General features: G+C 57.4%; 1 protein-coding gene across 1 annotated transcript; it reads left to right on the top strand.

Moving 5' to 3' along the window:
• Positions 1-7,956: 7,956 nt before the first annotated feature.
• On the top strand, positions 7,957-12,174 carry LOC135826724 (uncharacterized protein K02A2.6-like). The gene has a single exon (XM_065339326.1). It carries the CDS (start codon positions 7,957-7,959, stop codon positions 12,172-12,174), a length of 4,218 nt encoding a protein of 1,405 aa, XP_065195398.1.
• Positions 12,175-17,418: the final 5,244 nt, after the last annotated feature.

Here is a 17,418-nt window from a genome sequence, read left to right as displayed (position 1 = left end):
TATGTGAGTTTCGTTGAAAATCATGAAGAGCACAGCGAATCCGTGTGGGGGCATCTGTGGACCGATTTTCCTGAAAAGGAACAAACAAAGCACAGAGAATCCGTGTGGGGACAATCTGTGAGTTTCATTGAAAATCATGAAGAGCACGGCGAATCCCTGTGGTGGCATCTGTGGACCGTTTTTCCTGAAAAAGAATATACAAAGCACAGCGAATCCGTGTTGGGCGCTATCTGTGAATTTCCTTGATAATCATGGAGAGCACAGCAAATCCGTGTCGGGCGCAATCTGTGGATTTTGTTGGAAATCATGAACAGCACAGCGAATCCGTGTGCGGGGACTCTATGGCCCGATTTTCTTGAAAAAGAACCGTCAGAGCACAGCAAATCCGTGTGGGGCGCTATCTGTGAATTTGCTTGAAAATCATCGAGAGTACAGCAAATCCGTGTAGGGTCAATCTGTGACCAGATTTTCTTGAAAAATAACAGTTAGAGCACAGCGAATCCGTGTGGGGCGCTATCTGTGAATTTCCTTGAAAAATCATGTAGAGCACAGCAAATCCGTGTTGGGTCAATCTGCGGCCCGATTTTCCTGTCAAAGAAAATACAGAGCACAGCGCATCCGTGTGGGGCGCTGTCGATGAATTTCCCTAAAAACATGAAGAGCACATCAAATCCGTGTGGGGGGCAATATGTGAGGCTCATTGAAAATCATGAAGAGCACAGCGAATCCGTGTGGGGGCATCTCAGGACTGATTTTCCTGAAAAGGAACAAACAAAGCACAGAGAATCCGTGTGGGGGACAATCTGTGAGTTTCGTTGAAAATCATGAAGAGCACAGCGAATCTGTGTGGGGGCATCTGTGGACCGATTTTCCTGAAAAGGAATACACAAAGCACAGAGAATCCTTATGGGGCGCTATCTGTGAGGTTCCTTGATAATCATGGAGAGCACGCAAATCCGTGTGGGGCGTAATCTGTGGATTTCGTTGGAAGTCATGAAGACCACATCAAATCCGTGTGGGGCGCGATATGTGAGTTTCGTTGAAAATCATGAAGAGCACATCGAATCCGTGTGGGGGCATCTTCGGATCGATTTTCCTGAAAAGGAACATACAAAGCACAGAGAATCCGTGTGGGGGTATCTGTGGACCGATTTTTTTGAAAAGGAACATACAAAGCACAGAGAATGCGTGTGGGGCGCTTTCTGTGAATTTCCTTGATAATCATGGAGAACACGGCGAATCCGTGTAGGGCGCCATCTGTGAATTTCCCTAAAAAACATGAAGAGCACATCAAGTCCGTGTGCGGCGCAATATGTGAGTTTCGTTGAAAATCATGAAGAGCACAGCGAATCCGTGTGGGGGCATCTGTGGACCGATGTTCCCGAAAAGGAAAATACAAAGCGCAGAGAATCCGTGTGGGGCGCAAACTATGAATTTCCTTGATAATCATGGAGAGGACAGCAAATCCGTGTGGGGCGCAATCTGTGGATTTCGTTGGAAATCATGAAGGGCACAGCGAATCCTAGTGCGGGGACTCTGTGGCCCGATTTTCTTGAAAGAGAATAGTCAGAGCACGGCGAATCCGTGTGGGACGCTATCTGTGAATTTGCTTGAAAATCATGGACAGCACTGCAAATCCGTGTGGGGTCAATCTGTGACCCGATTTTCTTGAAAAAGAACAGGCAGAGCACAGGGAATCCGTGTGGGGCGCTATCTGTGAATTTCCTTGAAAATCATGGAGAGCACAGTGAATCCGTGTGGGGTCAATCTGTGGCCCAATTTTCCTGTCAAAGAAAATACAGAAGACAGCGAATCCGTGTGGGGCGCTATCTGTGAATTTCCCTAAAGCACAGAGAATCCCTGTGGGGCGCTATCTGTGAATTTACTTGATAGTCATGGAGGCCACAGCAAATTCACGTGGGTTCAATTTGTGGCCCGATTTCCCGCAAAAAGAACATGCCGAGCACAGAGAATCCGTGTGTGGAGCTATCTGTGAATATCCCAGAAAAACATGAAGAGCACATCAAATTCGGGTGGGGCGCAATATGTGCGTTTCGTTGAAAATCATGAAGAGCACAGCGAATCCGTGTGGGGGCATCTGTGGACCGATTTTCCTGAAAAGGAACAAACAAAGCACAGAGAATCCGTGTGCGGACAAACTGTGAGTTTCATTGAAAATCATGAAGAGCACGGCGAATCCGTGTGAGTGCATCTGTGGACCGATTTTCCTGAAAAGGAATATGCAAGGCACAGAAAATCCGTGTGGGGCGCTATCTGTGATTTTCCTTGATAATCATGGAGAGCACAGCAAATCCGTGTGGGGCGCAATCTGTGGATTTCGTTGGAAATTATGAAGGGCACAGCTAATCCGTGTGCGGGGACTCTTTGGCCCGATTTTCTTGAAACAGAACAGTCAGAGCACGGCGAATCCGTGTGGGACGCTATCTGTGAATTTGCTTGAAAATCATGGACAGCACTGCAAATCCGTGTAGGGTCAATCTGTGACCCGATTTTCTTGAGAAAGAACAGGCAGAGCACAGCGAATCCGTGTGGGGCGCTATCTGTGAATTTCCTTGAAAATCATGTAGGGCACATCAAATCCTAGTGGGTCCAATCCGTGACCCGATTTTCTTGAAAAAGAACAGACAGAGCACAGCGAATCCATGTGGGGCGCTATTTGTGAATTAAATTTCCTTGAAAATCATAGAGAGCGCAGCGAATCCGTGTTGCGTCAATCTGCGGCCCGAATTTGCTGTCAAAGAAAATCCAGAAGACTGCGAATCCGTGTGGGGCGCTATCTGTGAATTTCGCTTAAAAACTTGAAGAGCACATCAAACCCGTGTTCGGCGCAGTATGTGAGTTTCGTTGAAAATCATGAAGAGCACAGCGAATCCGTGTGGGGGCATCTGTGGACCGATGTTCCTGAAAAGGAACAAACAAAGCACAGAGAATCCGTGTGGGGACAATCTGGGAATTTCCCCGAAAACCATGAAGAGGACAGCGAATCCGTGTGGTGCACAATCTGGTGATTTCTTTGGAAATCATGAAGAGTACGGTGAATCCGTGTTCGGCGCTATCTGTGATTATCCCAGAAAAACATGAAGAGCACATCAAATTCGTGTGGGGCGCAATCTGTGAGTTTCGTTGAAAATCATGAAGAGCACAGCATATTTCATTGCCGCTTCTCTGTGGGATAAATAAAAAAATTAGACAGCCTCTGATAACTCCAATGAAGACCGTGGCATGTCTTGGACAGGTGAAAAGTTGTCTAAGAATTTTCGAAGGGTCGATAGATGATGCGGTGTGCAGTGCCGTGCTACCTACGAGAGGGCCTGAAAAAGTTCTGAATCTGGAGCACAGCTGGTGTGTCCGCGGGGTATCACAGTAGAAAATCGATCGAATGGCGTGAATGCATTGGGAATGCACGTGTTTTTCATGTAGGACGAGGGCTGGCTTGCCACTTTGTGTAAATTTGTGGATTTGGAGAAGGCAGTCAATTGGTGGGGTTTGCACCCCGACAGAGTTGTGATCTGTAACAGAATCTGAAGAGCACAGCGAATCCGTGTGGGGCGTTATCATTCTGTGAATTTCCTTGAAAATCATGAAGAGACCAGCCAATCCGTTTGGGGCATCTGTGAACCGATTTTTCTGAAAAGGAACATACAAAGCACAGAGAATCCCTGTGGGGCGCCATCTGTGAATTTACTTGATAGTCATGGAGGTCACAGCAAATTCGTGTGGGTTCAATCTGTGGCCCGATTTCCCGCAAAAAGAACATGCCGAGCACAGAGAATCCGTGTGTGGCGCTATCTGTGAATATCCCAGAAAATTCGGGTGGGGCGCAATATGTGCGTTTCGTTGAAAATCATGAAGAGCACAGCGAATCCGTGTGGGGGCCTCTGCGGACCGATTATTCTGAAAAGGAACATACAAAGCAAAGAGAATCCGTGTGGGGCGCTATCTGCGAATTTACTAGATAATCATGGAAAAAGAAGTCAGAGCACAGCCAATCCGTGTGGGGCGCTATCGGTGAATTTCCTAGATAATCATAGAGAGCACAGCAAATCCGTGTGGGGTCAATTTGTGGCCCGATTTTCCTGACAAAGAACATACAGAGCACAGCGAATCCGTGTGGGGCGCAATCTGTGAATTTCCCTGAAAAACATGAAGAGCACAATAAATCCGTGTGGGGCGCAATATGTGATTTTCGTTGAAAATCATGAAGAGCACAGAGAATCCGTGTAGGGGGCATCTGCGGACCAATTTTCTTGAAAAGGAACATACAAAGCACCGAAAATCCGTGTTGGGCGCTATAATTATGTGAATTTCCCTGAAAAACATGAAGAGGACAGCGAATCCGTGCGGGGCGCAATCTGTGGATTTCGTTGGAAATCATGAAGAGCACAGTGAATCCGTGTGGGCGTTATCTGTGATTATCCCTGAAAAACATGAAGAGGACATCAACTCCGTGTGGGGCGCAATCTGTGAGTTCCGTGAAGTAGCATGAAGAGCACAGCGAATCCGTGTGGGAGCATCTGCGGTCCCACACTCCAGAAAAGGAACATGCAAAGCACAGAGAATCCGAGTGGGGCGCTATCTGGGAATTTCCCCGAAAATCATGAAGAGGACAGCGAATCCGTGTGGTGCACAATCTGTGGATTCCTTTGGAAATCATGAAGAGTGCGGTGAATCCGTGTTCGGCGCTATCTGTGATTATCCCAGAAAAACATGAAGAGCACATCAAATTCGTGTGGGGCGCAATCTGTGAGTTTCGTTGAAAATCATGAAGAGCACAGCGAATCCGTGTGGGGGGAATCTGTGGCCTGATTTTCCTGAAAAATAGCAGACAGAGCACAGCGAATCCGTGTGGGGCGCTATCTGTGAATTTCGTTGAAAAGCATGAAGAACACAGCGAATCCGTGTGGGGGAATCTGTGCACCGATTTTCCAGAAAGGGAACATGCATTGTACAAAGCACAGAAAATCCATGTTGGGCGCTGTCTGTGAATTTCCTTGATAATCATGGAGAGCACATCAAATCCGTGTGGGGTCCAACTGTGGCTCACTTTCCCCGAAAAAGAACATGCAGAGCACAGTGAATCCGTGTGGGGGCATCTGTGGAACGATTGTCCTAAAAAGGAACATGCAAAGCACAGAGAATCCGTGTGGAGCGCTACCTGTGAATTCCTTGAGAATCATGGAGACCACAGCAAATCCGTGTGGGGTCCATCTGTAGCCCGATTTCCATGAAAAAGAACATTAAGAACAAAGTCAATCCGTGTGGGGCGCTATCTGTAATAGTATTATCCCTGAAAAACATGAAATGAAGAGCACAGCGAATTCGTGTGGGTCGTGATAATTATCTGGAGTTCGTTGAAAATCATGGAAAGCACAGAGTCCGTGTGGGGGCAATCTGTGGCCGAATCTTCTGGAAAGATTTAAGTAACATACAGAGCACAGCAGAGGCTCCGCACAGATCCGCAGAGGCCCGCAGAGGCCCCGCAGAGGTCTGCAGAGGTCCGCAGAAGCCCGCAGAGGCCCGCAGAGCCCCGCAGATGCCCGGAGAGGACCGCAAAAGTCCGGAAAGGCTCCGCAAAGGTCCGCAGAGGCTCGCAGAAGCCCCGCAAAGACCGGCGGAGGCCCGCAGAGGCCCGCAGAGCCCCGCAGAGGCCAGAAAAAGTCGGGGAAGGCTCCGCAAAGGCCCGCAGAGGCCCGCAGAGGCCCGAAGAGGCCCCTACAAGGCCCGCAGAGGCCCACAGAGGCCGGCAGAGCCCCGCAGAGGCCCGCAGATGCCCGTCAGAGTCCGGAAAGGCTCCGGAAGACCCGCAGAGGCCCGCAGAAGCACCGCAAAGGCCCGCAAAGGCCCGCAGAGGCTCGCAGAGGCCCTACAAAGGCCCGCAAAGGCCCGCAGAGGCCCGCAGAGGCCCGCAGAGGCCCGCAGAGGCCCGCAGAGGCCCGCAGAGGCCCGCAGAGGCCCGCAGAGGCCCGCATAGGCCCGCAGAGGCCCGCAGAGGCCCCGCGAAGGCCCGCAGAGGCCCGCAGAGCCCCGCAGAGGCCCGCAGAAGCCCCCAAAGGTCCGGAAAGGCTCCGAAGAGGCATGCAAAGGCCCGCAGAGGCCCGCAAAGGCCCGCAGAGGCCCGCAGAAACCCCACAAAGGCCCGGAAAGGCCCGCAGAGGCTCGCAGAGGCCCCGCAAAGGCCCGCAGAGGCCCGCAGAGGTCCTCAGAGGCCCCGCAGAGGTCCGCAGAGGTACGCAGAGGCCCGCAGAGGCCCCGCAAAGGCCCGCAGAGCCCCGCAGAAGCCCCCAAAGGTCCGGAAAGGCTCCGAAGAGGCCCGCAAAGGCCCGCAGGGGTTCGCAAAGGCCCGCAGAGGCCCGCAGAAGCCCCGCAAAGGCCCGCAAAGACCCGCAGAGGCCCGCAGAGGCCCCGCAAAGGCCCGCAGAGGCCCGCAGAGGCCCGCAGAGGCCCGCAGATGCCCGCAGAGGCCCGCAGAGGCCCGCAAAGGCCCGCAGAGGCCCGCAGAGGACCGCAAAAGTCCGGAAAGGCTCCGCAAAGGCCCGCAGAGGCTCGCAGAAGCCCCGCATAGGCCCGCGGAGGCCCGCAGAGGCCCGCAGAGCCCCGCAGAGGCCAGCAAAAGTCGGGGAAGGCTCCGCAAAGGCCCGCAGAGTCCCGCAGAGCCCCGCAGAGGCAAGCAAAAGTCGGGGAAGGCTCCGCAAAGGCCCGCAGAGGCCCGCAGAGGCCCGAAGAGGCCCCTACAAGGCCCGCAGAGGCCCACAGAGGCCGGCAGAGCCCCGCAGAGGCCCGCAGATGCCCGCAAAAGTCCGGAAAGGCTCCGCAAAGACCCGCAGAGGCCCGCAGAAGCCCCGCAAAGGCCTGCAAAGGCCCGCAGAGGCTCACAGAGGCCCCACAAAGGCCCGCAGAGGCCCGCCGAGGCCCGGAGAGGCCCGCAGAGGCCCGCAGAGGCACCGCAAAGGCCCGCAGAGCCCCGCAGAGCAATGCAGAGGCCCGCAGAAGCCCCCAAAGGTCCGGAAAGGCTCCGAAGAGGACAACAAAGGCCCGCAGAGGCCCGCAAAGGCCCGCAGAGGCCCGCAGATGCCCCGCAAAGGCCCGCAAAGGCCCGCAGAGGCCCGCAGAGGCCCCGCAAAGGTCCGCTGAGGCCCGCAGAGGCCCGCAGAAACCCGCAGAGGCTCAGCAACTGCCCGCAGAGGCCCGCAGAGGCCCGCAGAGGCCCGAAGAGGCCCGCAGAGGCCCGCACAGGCCCGCAGAGGTCCGCAGAGGCCCCGCAGAGGTCCGCAGAGGTCCGCAGATGCCCGCAGAGGCCCGCAGAGGCCAGCAGAGGCCCACAAAAGTTCGGGAAGGCTCCGCAAAGGCCCGCAGAGGCCAGCAGAAGCCCCGCAAAGGCCCGCGGAGGCTCGCATAGGCTCCGCAAAGCCCCGCAGAGGCCCGCAGAGACCCGCAGAGGCCCGCAGAGGCCCGCAAAAGTCCTGAAAAGCTCCGCAAAGGCTCGAAGAGGCCCGCAGAAGCCCTGCAAAGGCCCGCTGATGTATATGGCATACTTCCGTATATGGTGCAACTCCTGCACCCGTATGCACCCGCCTAGAGCTCCTGCTTCCATATGCGCTCGTACACACTTTCCTTGGTGTTCGTACACACTTCCCTTTTGTGTTCGCACACTGCTTGGAATGTTGTTCTTCGTTTGTTGTCCTCCTTGCTAGTTGTGAATAAACTCTATCTGACACCACATGGCGCAGTGAACATTTCGTCCTGTAGTGTCCATTCTGTCCACACCAACCTAGTTTGTAGTGTCTTACCTGGCCCAGTAGCAGTGTAGCACTCCGTTGGATTTGGATTAGATTACCCTGCAGTTAGTTTGTTAGTTCGTTTTAGATAGGAGTGTTGTTCAATTTATTTCGTAGGACGTAGTCGTGTGAGCTGTCACAACGAGCATTTGTGATCAGCATGGCGAGCAGCGATCCCGCAGCACCTTCTGGTAATGGAGTGCCTGACGTCGCCACGCTCCTGCAGCTCCTGACAACTCAGGCACAGGCGTCTGCACTGCGAGATCAACAGTTTCAGACCCTGATGGAAAGGATGTCCAACCAGACCAGTACTAGTTCTACAACCCCACCCGCACCCAAGTCTGTGTCCGCAGAACGACCAGTATTGTTATCTACTGCCACAATGGCAGAATTTACCGCTTGGGAGGAGGCCTGGCGTGACTATGCGCAATGCCAATGTCTCGCCAGCCACGACCGCCATACACGTATGTCAGCGTTCCGCCAGGCCCTAGATGAGGACCTGCGCCGTTTCATCCGAGAAGGCATTATTGCCTTCCCGGAAGACGCTGACATTGCTGATGCCATCCCGGTCCTCCAGCAGTACATCCGGCGGCAGAGGAACCCGCTGCTCGACCGAATCGAATTTTACAAGAGACGGCAGCAGCGTGGGGAATCATTTGACTCCTTTTATACGGCCCTCCGTGAACTGTTTCACGCGTGTGACTTTTCTGGGTGTTCAGTATGTCATAACTGCAACCAGGCGATGTGCAACCCCTGCAAGGCAGGCCTGTTGAAATTCAACAACGACATACTACGTGACCGCATTGTGACTGGCGTATTTGAGGACGACGTGCGTCACAAGCTGCTGGCCCTCCAGAACTTGGATCTGGAGGCAACCGTGAAGCTCTGCCGTGCTGAGGAAGCAGCCTGCCAAACTTCCTCTGGCATTCCCTCCAGTGGTCACGTGCACGCAGCTAAGAAATCATCTTATAAACAGCAGAAGGCGAGCCGGCCCGCTCCCGTGAAGTCCACACCAGACAAGCCCGCAGGTGACAAGTGTCCCAGCTGTGGTCGCAGTCCCCACACCAAAGGCACATGTCCTGCGAAGTCACGCAAATGTAACGGATGTCAACGTGTCGGACATTTCCAGTCCATGTGCCCGCACAAAGGCAAACCAACAGCATCTGGCAAAGTCGGCCAGCTTAAGTTGCAACGTGCCTCTGTTCGACATGGTCTAGAACTCAGTGTCCACACGCAGCTCAACACAGAACCGACCGCCGAAGCCATGACATGGATTCCAGACACCGGCAGTGATGTAGACGCCATTGGGCCAGCACATCTTTCCCAGCTAGGTGGCTTCCCTGAGAACCTTGCCGTCGATTCCGACACTGTTTCAGCAGCAAACGGCACCTCTCTGGTTAGCCTGGGAAAGATTTCTGCCACGCTCTCCATTGGCTCAGCCCAGCACACCACGGTACTTCATGTGTATGAAGACCTCGATGAGGCGTTGCTGTCATGCCAATCTCTCCGTGCTCTTGGCATTCTCCCTGAGTCCTGGCCGCGGATCTCCCGTGTGAAGTCCGAACCCAGTAGTGCAGACATTGCTGATGTTAAGGCTCAGCTGATGCAAGAGTTTGCTGATGTATTTGACGATTCCCAATTGAAGCCCATGGCTGGTCCTCCCATGGAGATAAAGCTTCAATCTGACGCCACACCAACTCGTGTTAATGGTGCCCGCGCAATCCCATTCGCATTCCGAGACCAGATAAAATCTCAACTGGACGATATGGTGATCAATGGAATTATCGAGCCAGTCACTGAACCGTCAGACTGGTGCCACCCGATCGTCATCGCAGATAAGAAGTCTTCTAACGAGAAGCGCCTCACCGTTGATTTGCGTAAACTCAACGACCAAGTCTGCCGACCAACGCACCCAGCTCGTACTCCGCGTGACGCCGTGACAGCTATTGGTAAAGCCCGTTTCTTCACCACACTCGACGCTCGTCATGGGTACTGGCAAATACCCCTGTCCGACGACTCGAAGCCGCTCACGACATTCATCACGCCCTGGGGTCGGTATCGCTATTGCCGCAACCCTCAAGGTCTGTCCTCAGCAGGTGACGAATTCAACTGCCGCACAGACGCAGCATTTGACCGCCTCGCTAACTTCGTCAAAGTCGTTGATGACGGCCTAGTACATGACGTCGATTTTCAAGACCACGTCACCCACGTTCGTGACGTCCTTCACCGTGCCCGTGAGCATCACATTACGCTCAGCCCACACAAGTTTGTATTCGGCGCTAGTGAAGTACAGTTCTGCGGATTCGTCATCAATGCTGATGGTTATGCCGTTGATGGTAGCAAGACATCTGCCATTCGCCAGTTCGAAGTGCCCTGCAACCGCACTGACCTCCGCTCGTTCTTCGGTTTGGTCAACCAATGCAGCGACTTCACACCGCGCATTGCTGAACTAAGTGAGCCGCTTCGCCCACTCCTGAAAACCAGCAATGAGTTCGCCTGGGATCAGCAGCACACCATAGCATTCGAAGCCGTCAAAGCCATCCTGACTGAGTCACCAGTGTTAGCTTTCTTCCAGCCTGGCAAGCCTCTCCGTCTCGAGACTGATGCATCTGTGAAGAATGGCCTCGGATTTGCCCTATGGCAACAGCATGATGACCAGCAATGGCACCTCATCCAGTGTGGAAGTCGTTTCTTATCTGACGCTGAAACAAGGTACGCTGTAATCGAGCTCGAGTGCCTCGCAGTCGTCTGGGCAGTGCACAAGTGCCGCTTGTATCTATCTGGTGCACAGTTCTCACTAATCACCGACCATCGTCCGCTTGTACCGATTATCAACAGCTACACCCTTGACCAGATTGAGAACTCTCGTCTACTCCGATTGATCATGAAACTTCGTCCGTATCAAGTGAAAGCATCGTGGCGTAAGGGTTCAGAGCACGTATTCGCAGACGCCCTCTCACGACATCCTGTATCAATCCCGACTAGTGATGATGAACTTGGAGAAGATCCAGCACTGTCCTGCCGCAGTATCCGTATCTGTTTACTCCAAGATGGTCCCCAGAGTCTCCAGTTCGCTAAGCTCCGTGCCGCAGCAGCATCTGATCCTGACTACCAGATGCTACTCGGGTATATCCAGAACGGCTTTCCCTCAGCACAAAAGCAGCTGCCCGAGCCTCTTCGTGCGTATTGGAACGTGCGTGAACATTTGTCCACCGACAATGGCATAGTCCTGAAAGGTCTACGCATAGTCGTCCCAGCCTCTCTGCGTGCGTCAACGCTGATCGACCTTCACGCAGCCCACCAAGGTCTGACCCGTACCAAACGACGTGCTCGTCAGACAGTGTATTGGCCCGGAATGAACAGTGAGTTAGACACGCTAGTCCGCAGCTGTGATGCGTGCCGTGAATTTCAGCCGTCTCAGTCTGCCGAACCGCCCATTTCTGACCGCAAGCCCACTTTGCCATTCGAAAGTGTTAGTGCTGACCTTTTCAGTTGCCAAGGTTGCGAGTATTTGGTATTCGTCGACCGCTTAACCGGATGGCCATGCATAGCCAAGCTTGGTCACTCAGCCACGTCAGCTGACGTCATTCGTCATTTCCGCAGGTGGTACCCAGATGTAGGCGTACCACAGGTCATTTCAACGGACGGCGGTCCTCAGTTTGCGTCTCACAGATTTGCTGAATTTTGCGAGCGCTGGGGAATCCGTCATATCAAGTCGTCCCCTCACTACCCACAGTCGAACGGACATGCGGAAGCAGCCGTAAAGGCAATGAAGTACCTGGTGGAAAAGACTACCAATGATGGTAATCTAGACACCGATGCTTTCCAGCGTGGCCTTCTCGAGTGGCGCAATACTCCTGGCACTTCGGGAAAGAGTCCTGCCCAGTTACTGTATGGTCGCCCACTCGTCTCCTTCGTTCTCGCCCAATGGAGCCAGTTCGACTCCCACTGGCAAGACACCGCATCTGACATGGATGATGTTGATCGAGTAGACCAGCCTCCCAGTCAGCCTCACCGAGAGCTTCCCCACTTGTCTATCGGGACGCACGTTGACATTCAGCACCCGAAGACAAAACGGTGGTCTTCCCGCGGCGTTGTCGTGGCTATCGGTGACCACCGCGACTACTACGTCAAGCTACCGAGTGGACGCGTATATTGGCGCAACCGTCGCTACCTCCGCCCGTACCGTCCTCCTACTCCAGCTTCAACAGCCATGCCTGCATCGTCTCCCGTACCTGACGCTGCACCACAAGCAGTCCCTGTGACTCAGTCGTCGCCACAGTCAACTGTTCAGGTACCACCTCGAACAAGCCAACGTCCCCGGCGACAGAATGTCCCCTTTAACATTATTTCAACGCGTGGACAATCGTACAATTAACACTCTCTCTGTTCAGTTGTTGATGTCCATTGTACCTATTCAATTGTCATTCCCATTGTTTCGCAGTTGAAAACCTTCATGTGTATAATTTTTTGCAATTATCCCTTTTACAAGTCTGTTGGAAGTTGCTGCTGCTCCGCGACATGTCATTTGCTACGCACATGCAATTTTCACATTATTTTTTGTTGATTAGATAAACACTTGTACGTTTTTATCTTAGGAGGGGCATGATGTATATGGCATACTTCCGTATATGGTGCAACTCCTGCACCCGTATGCACCCGCCTAGAGCTCCTGCTTCCATATGCGCTCGTACACACTTTCCTTGGTGTTCGTACACACTTCCCTTTTGTGTTCGCACACTGCTTGGAATGTTGTTCTTCGTTTGTTGTCCTCCTTGCTAGTTGTGAATAAACTCTATCTGACACCACACCCGCAAAGGCCCGCAGAGACCCGCAGAGGCCCCGCAAAGGCCCGCAGAGGCCCGCAGAGGCCCGCAAAAGTTCGGAAAGGCACCGCAAAGGCCCGCAGAGGCCCGGAGAAGCCCCGCAAAGGCCCGCAGAGGCCCCGCAAAGGCCCGCAGAGGCGCGCAGAGGCCCGCAGAGGCCCGCAGAGGCCCGCAAAAGTCCGGAAAGGCTCCGCAAAGGCTCGCAGAGGCTTGCAGAGGCCCGTCGAAGCCCCGTAAAGACCCGCAAAGGCCCGCACAGGCCCGCAGAGGCCCCGCAAAGGCCCCGCAAAGGCCCGCGGATGCCCGCAGAGGGCCGCAGAGCCCTGCAGAGCCCCGCAGAGGCCCGCAAAAGTCCGGCAAGGCTCTGCAAAGGCCCGCAAAGGCCAGCAGAGGTCCGCATAAGCCCGCAGAGGCCCCGCAGAGGTCCGCAGGGAACCGCAGCGACCCCGCAGAGGCCCGTAGAGGCCCGCAGAAGCCCCGCAAAGGCCCGCAGAGGCCCGCAGAGGCCAGAGGCTCCGAAAAGGCCGGCAGAGGCCCGCAGAGGTCCCGCAAAGGCCCGCAGAGGCCTGCAGAGGCCCGCAGAGGCCCCGCAGAAGTCCGCAGAGGTCCGCAGAGGCCCGCAGAAGCCCGCAGAGGTCAGCAGAGACCCGCAGCGGCCCCGCAGAGGCCCGGAGATCCCCGAAGAGGGTCGCAGAGGCCCCGCAGAGGCCCCCCAAAGGCCCGCAGAGACCCGCAGCGGCTCCGCAGACGCCCGCAGAGGCCCGCAGAAGCCCCGCAAAGGCCCGCAGAGGCCCGTAGACGCCCGCAGAGGCATCGCAAAGGCCCCCAGAGGCCCGCAGAGGTCTCCCAAAGGCCCGCAGAGGCCCACAGAGGCCCCGCAGTGGTCTGCAGAGGTCCGCAGAGGCCCGCAGAAGCCCACAGAGGCTCCGCACAGCCCGCAGGGGCCCGCACAGGCCTGCAGAGGCCCGAACAGGCCCCAAACGCCCCGCAGAGGTCCGCAGAGGTCCGCAGAGGCCCGCTGAGGCCCGCAGAGCCACGCAGAGGCGCGCAAAAGCCCGGAAAGTCTTCGCAAAGGCCCGTAGAGGCCCGCAGAGGCCCGAAGAGGCCCGCAGACCCTCCGTAGAGGACCGCAAAGGCCGGAAGAGGCCCCGCAGAGATCCGCAGAGGTCCGCAGAGGCCCGCAGACGCCTCGTAGAGGGCCGCAAAGGCCCGTAGAGGCCCCGCAGAGATCCGCAGAGGGCCGCAGAGGCCCGCAGAGCCCTGAAGAGGCCCGCAGAGGCTCCACAAAGGCCCGCAGAGGCCCGCAGAGGCCCGCAGAGGCCCGCAATAGTCCGGAAAGACTCCGCAGAGGCCCGCAGAGGCCCGCAGAGGACCGCAGAGGGCCGCAGAGGCCCGCAGAGGCCCGCAGAAGTCCCGCAAAGGCTCCCAAAGGCCCGCAGAGGCCCGCAGAGGCCTCGCAAAGGCCCGCAGAGGCCTGCAGAGACCCGCAGAGGCCCCCCAAAGGCCCGCAGAGGCCCGGAAATACCCGCAAAGGCCCGCAAAAGTCCGGAATGGCTCCGCAAAGGCCCGCAGAGGCCTGCAGAAGCCCCGCAAAGGCCCGTGGAGGCCTGCAGAGGCCCCACTAAGGCCCGGAGAGGCCCGTTAGCCCCGCAGAGGCCCCACAAAGGCCCGCAGGGGCCCGCAGAGGCCCACAGATGCCCGCAGAGGCCCGCAAAAGTCCGGAAAGGCTCCGCAACGGCCCGCAGAGGCCCGTAAAAGTCCGGAGAGGCTCCGCAAGGGCAACAGAGGCCTGCACAAGCCCCGCAAAGGCCCGCGGAGGCCCGCAGAGGCCCGCAGAGCCCCGCTGAGGGGAAAAAGTCCAGAAAGGCTTCGCAAAGGCCCGCAGAGGCGCGCACAAGCCCCGCAAAGGCCGGCAAAGGCCCGCCGAGGTCCGCAGACGCCTCGTAGAGGGCCGCAAAGGCCCGTAGAGGCCCCGCAGAGATCCGCAGAGGGCCGCAGAGGCCCGCAGAGGCCCGCAGAGCCCTGAAGAGGCCCGCAGAGGCCCCACAAAGGCCCGCAGAGGCCTGCAGAGGCCCGCAATAGTCCGGAAAGACTCCGCAGACGCCCGCAGAGGCCCGCAGAGGCCCGCAGAGGGCCGAAGAGGCCCGCAAAGGCTCCCAAAGGCCCGCAGAGGCCCGCAGAGGCCTCGCAAAGGCCCGCAGAGGCCTGCAGAGACCCGCAGAGGCCCGCAGAGGCCCGCGGAAGCCCGCAGAGGCTCCGCACAGACCCGCAGAGGCCCGCACAGGCCCATAGAGGTCCGCACAGGCTAGCAGAGCCCCCGCAGAGGCCCGCAAAAGTCCGGGAAGGCTCCGCAAAGGCCCGCAGAGGCGCGCAGAGGCCCGCAGAAGCCCCGCAAGGCCCGCAAAGGCCCGCAGAGGCCCGGAGAGGCCCCCAAAGGCCCGCAGAGGCCCGCAGATACCCGCAGAGGCCCGCAAAAGTCCGGAATGGCTCCGCAAAGGCCCGCAGAGGCCTGCCGAAGCCCCGCAAAGGCCCGTGGAGGCCTGCAGAGGCCCCACTAAGGCCCGGAGAGGCCCGGGAGCCCCGCAGAGGCCCCACAAAGGCCCGCAGGGGCCCGCAGAGGCCCGCAAAAGTCCGGAAACGCCCCGCAACGGCCCGCAGAGGTCCGTTAAAGTCCGGAGAGGCTCCGCAAAGGCAACAGAGGCCCGCACAAGCCCCGCAAAGGCCCGCGGAGGCCCGCAGAGGCCCTACAAAGGCCCGCAGAGGCCCGCAGAGCCCCGCTGAGGGGAAAAAGTCCAGAAAGGCTCCGCAAAGGCCCGCAGAGGCGCGCACAAGCCCCGCAAAGGCCCGCAAAGGCCCGCCGAGGTCCGCCGAGGCCCCACAAAGGCCCGCAGAGGCCCGCAGAGCCCCGCAGAGGCCCGCAAAAGTCCGGAAAGGCTCCGCAAAGGCCCGCAGAGGCGCGTAGATGCCCGCAGATGCCAGCAGAGGCTCGCAAAAGTCCGGAAAGGCTCCACACAGGCCCGCAAAGGCCCGTGGAGGCCCAGAGAGGCCCAACAAAGGTCGGAAAGGCTCCGCAAAGGCCCGCAGAGGCCTGCAGAGGGCCGCAGAAGCCCCGCAAAGGCCCGCAAAGGCCCGCAAAGGCCCGCAAACGTCCAGAAAGGCCCGCAAAAGTCCGAAAAGAGCCGCAAAAGTCCGGAAAGGCTCCGCAAAGGCACGCAGAGGCCCGCAGAGGCCCGCAAAAGCCCCGCAAAGGCCCGCAGAGGCCCGCAAAAGTCCGGAAAGGTCGACAAAATTCCGGAAAGGCTCCGCAAAGGCTCGCAGAAGCCCGCAAAGGCCCATAGAAGCCCTGCAAAGGCCCGCAAAGACCCACAGAGGCCCGCAAGGGCCCAAAAAAGTCCGGAAAGACCCCGAAAAGTCCGGAAAGGCTCCGAAAAGGCCTCAAGAGGCCCGCAGAGGCCCCGCGGAAGTCCGGAAAGGCGCGCAAAAGTCCGGAAAGGCTCCAAACAGGCCTCCAAAGGCCCGCAGAGGCCCCGCAAAAGTCCGGAAAGGCCCGCAAAGGTCCGGAAAGGCTCCGAAAAGGCCCGCAGAGGCCCCACAAAAGTCCGGAAAGGCCCGGGAAAGTCCGTAAAGGCGCGAAAAAGTCCGGAAAGGCTCCAAACAGGCCTCCAAAGGCCTGCAGAGGCCCCGCAAAAGTCCGGAAAGGCCCGCAAAACTCCGGAAAGGCTCCGATAAGGCCTGCAGAGGGCTGCAGAGGGCCCGCAAAAGTCCGGAAACCCCCGGAAAAGTCCGGAAAGGCATGCAAAAGTCCGGAAAGGCATGCAAAAGTCCGGAAAGGCGCCGAAAAGGCTTGCAGAGGCCCGCAGAGGCCCCGCAAAAGTCCGGAAAGGCTCCGAAAAGGCCTGTAGAGGCCCGCAGAGGCCCCGCAAAAGTCCGGAAAGGCCCGAAAAAGTCCGGAAAGGCCTGCAAAAGTCCGGAAAGGCGCCGAACAGGCATGCAGAGGCCCGCAGAGGCCCCGCAAAAGTCCGGAAACCCCGGAAAAGTCCGGAAAGGCCCGCAAAAGTCCGGAAAGGCTCCGAAATGGCCTGCAGAGGCCCGCAGAGGCCCCGCAAATGTCCGGCAAGGCGCCGAAAAGGCCTGCAGAGGCCCCAGAAAAGTCCGGAAAGTCCGGAAAAGCCTGCAAAAGTCCGGAAAGGCCCGCAAAAGTCCGGAAAGGCTCCAAAACGGCCTGCAGAGGCCCGCAGAGGCCCCGAAAAAGTCCGGAAAGGCGCCGAAAAGGCCTGCAGAGGCCCACAAAAGTCCGGAAAGGCCCGCAAAAGTCCGGAAAGGCTCCGAAATGGCCTGCAGAGGCCCGCAGAGGCCCCGCAAAAGTCCGGAAAGGCGCCGAAAAGGCCTGCAGAGGCCCCAAAAAAGTCCGGAAAGTCCGGAAAGGCCTGCAAAAGTCCGGAAAGGCTCCGAAATGGCCTGCAGAGGCCCGCAGAGGCCCCGCAAAAGTGCGGAAAGGCGCCGAAAAGGCCTGCAGAGGCCCCACAAAAGTCCGGAAAGTCCGGAAAGGCCCGCAAAAGTCCGGAAAGGCTCGCAAAAGTCCGGAAAGGCTCCGAAATGGCCTGCAGAGGCCCGCAGGGGCCCCGCAAAAGTCCGGAAAGTCGCCGAAAAGGCCTGCAGAGGCCCCACAAAAGTCCGGAAAGTCCGGAAAGGCCCGCAAAAGTCCGGAAAGGCTCCAAAACGGCCTGCAGAGGCCCGCAGAGGCCCCGCAAAAGTCCGGAAAGGCGCCGAAAAGGCCTGCAGAGGCCCCACAAAAG

Source organism: Sycon ciliatum, chromosome 10 (assembly GCF_964019385.1).
Source record: "Sycon ciliatum chromosome 10, ocSycCili1.1, whole genome shotgun sequence".
NCBI classification, from domain to species: domain Eukaryota; kingdom Metazoa; phylum Porifera; class Calcarea; order Leucosolenida; family Sycettidae; genus Sycon; species Sycon ciliatum.
This window is presented reverse-complemented; position numbering and strand designations above follow the sequence as displayed.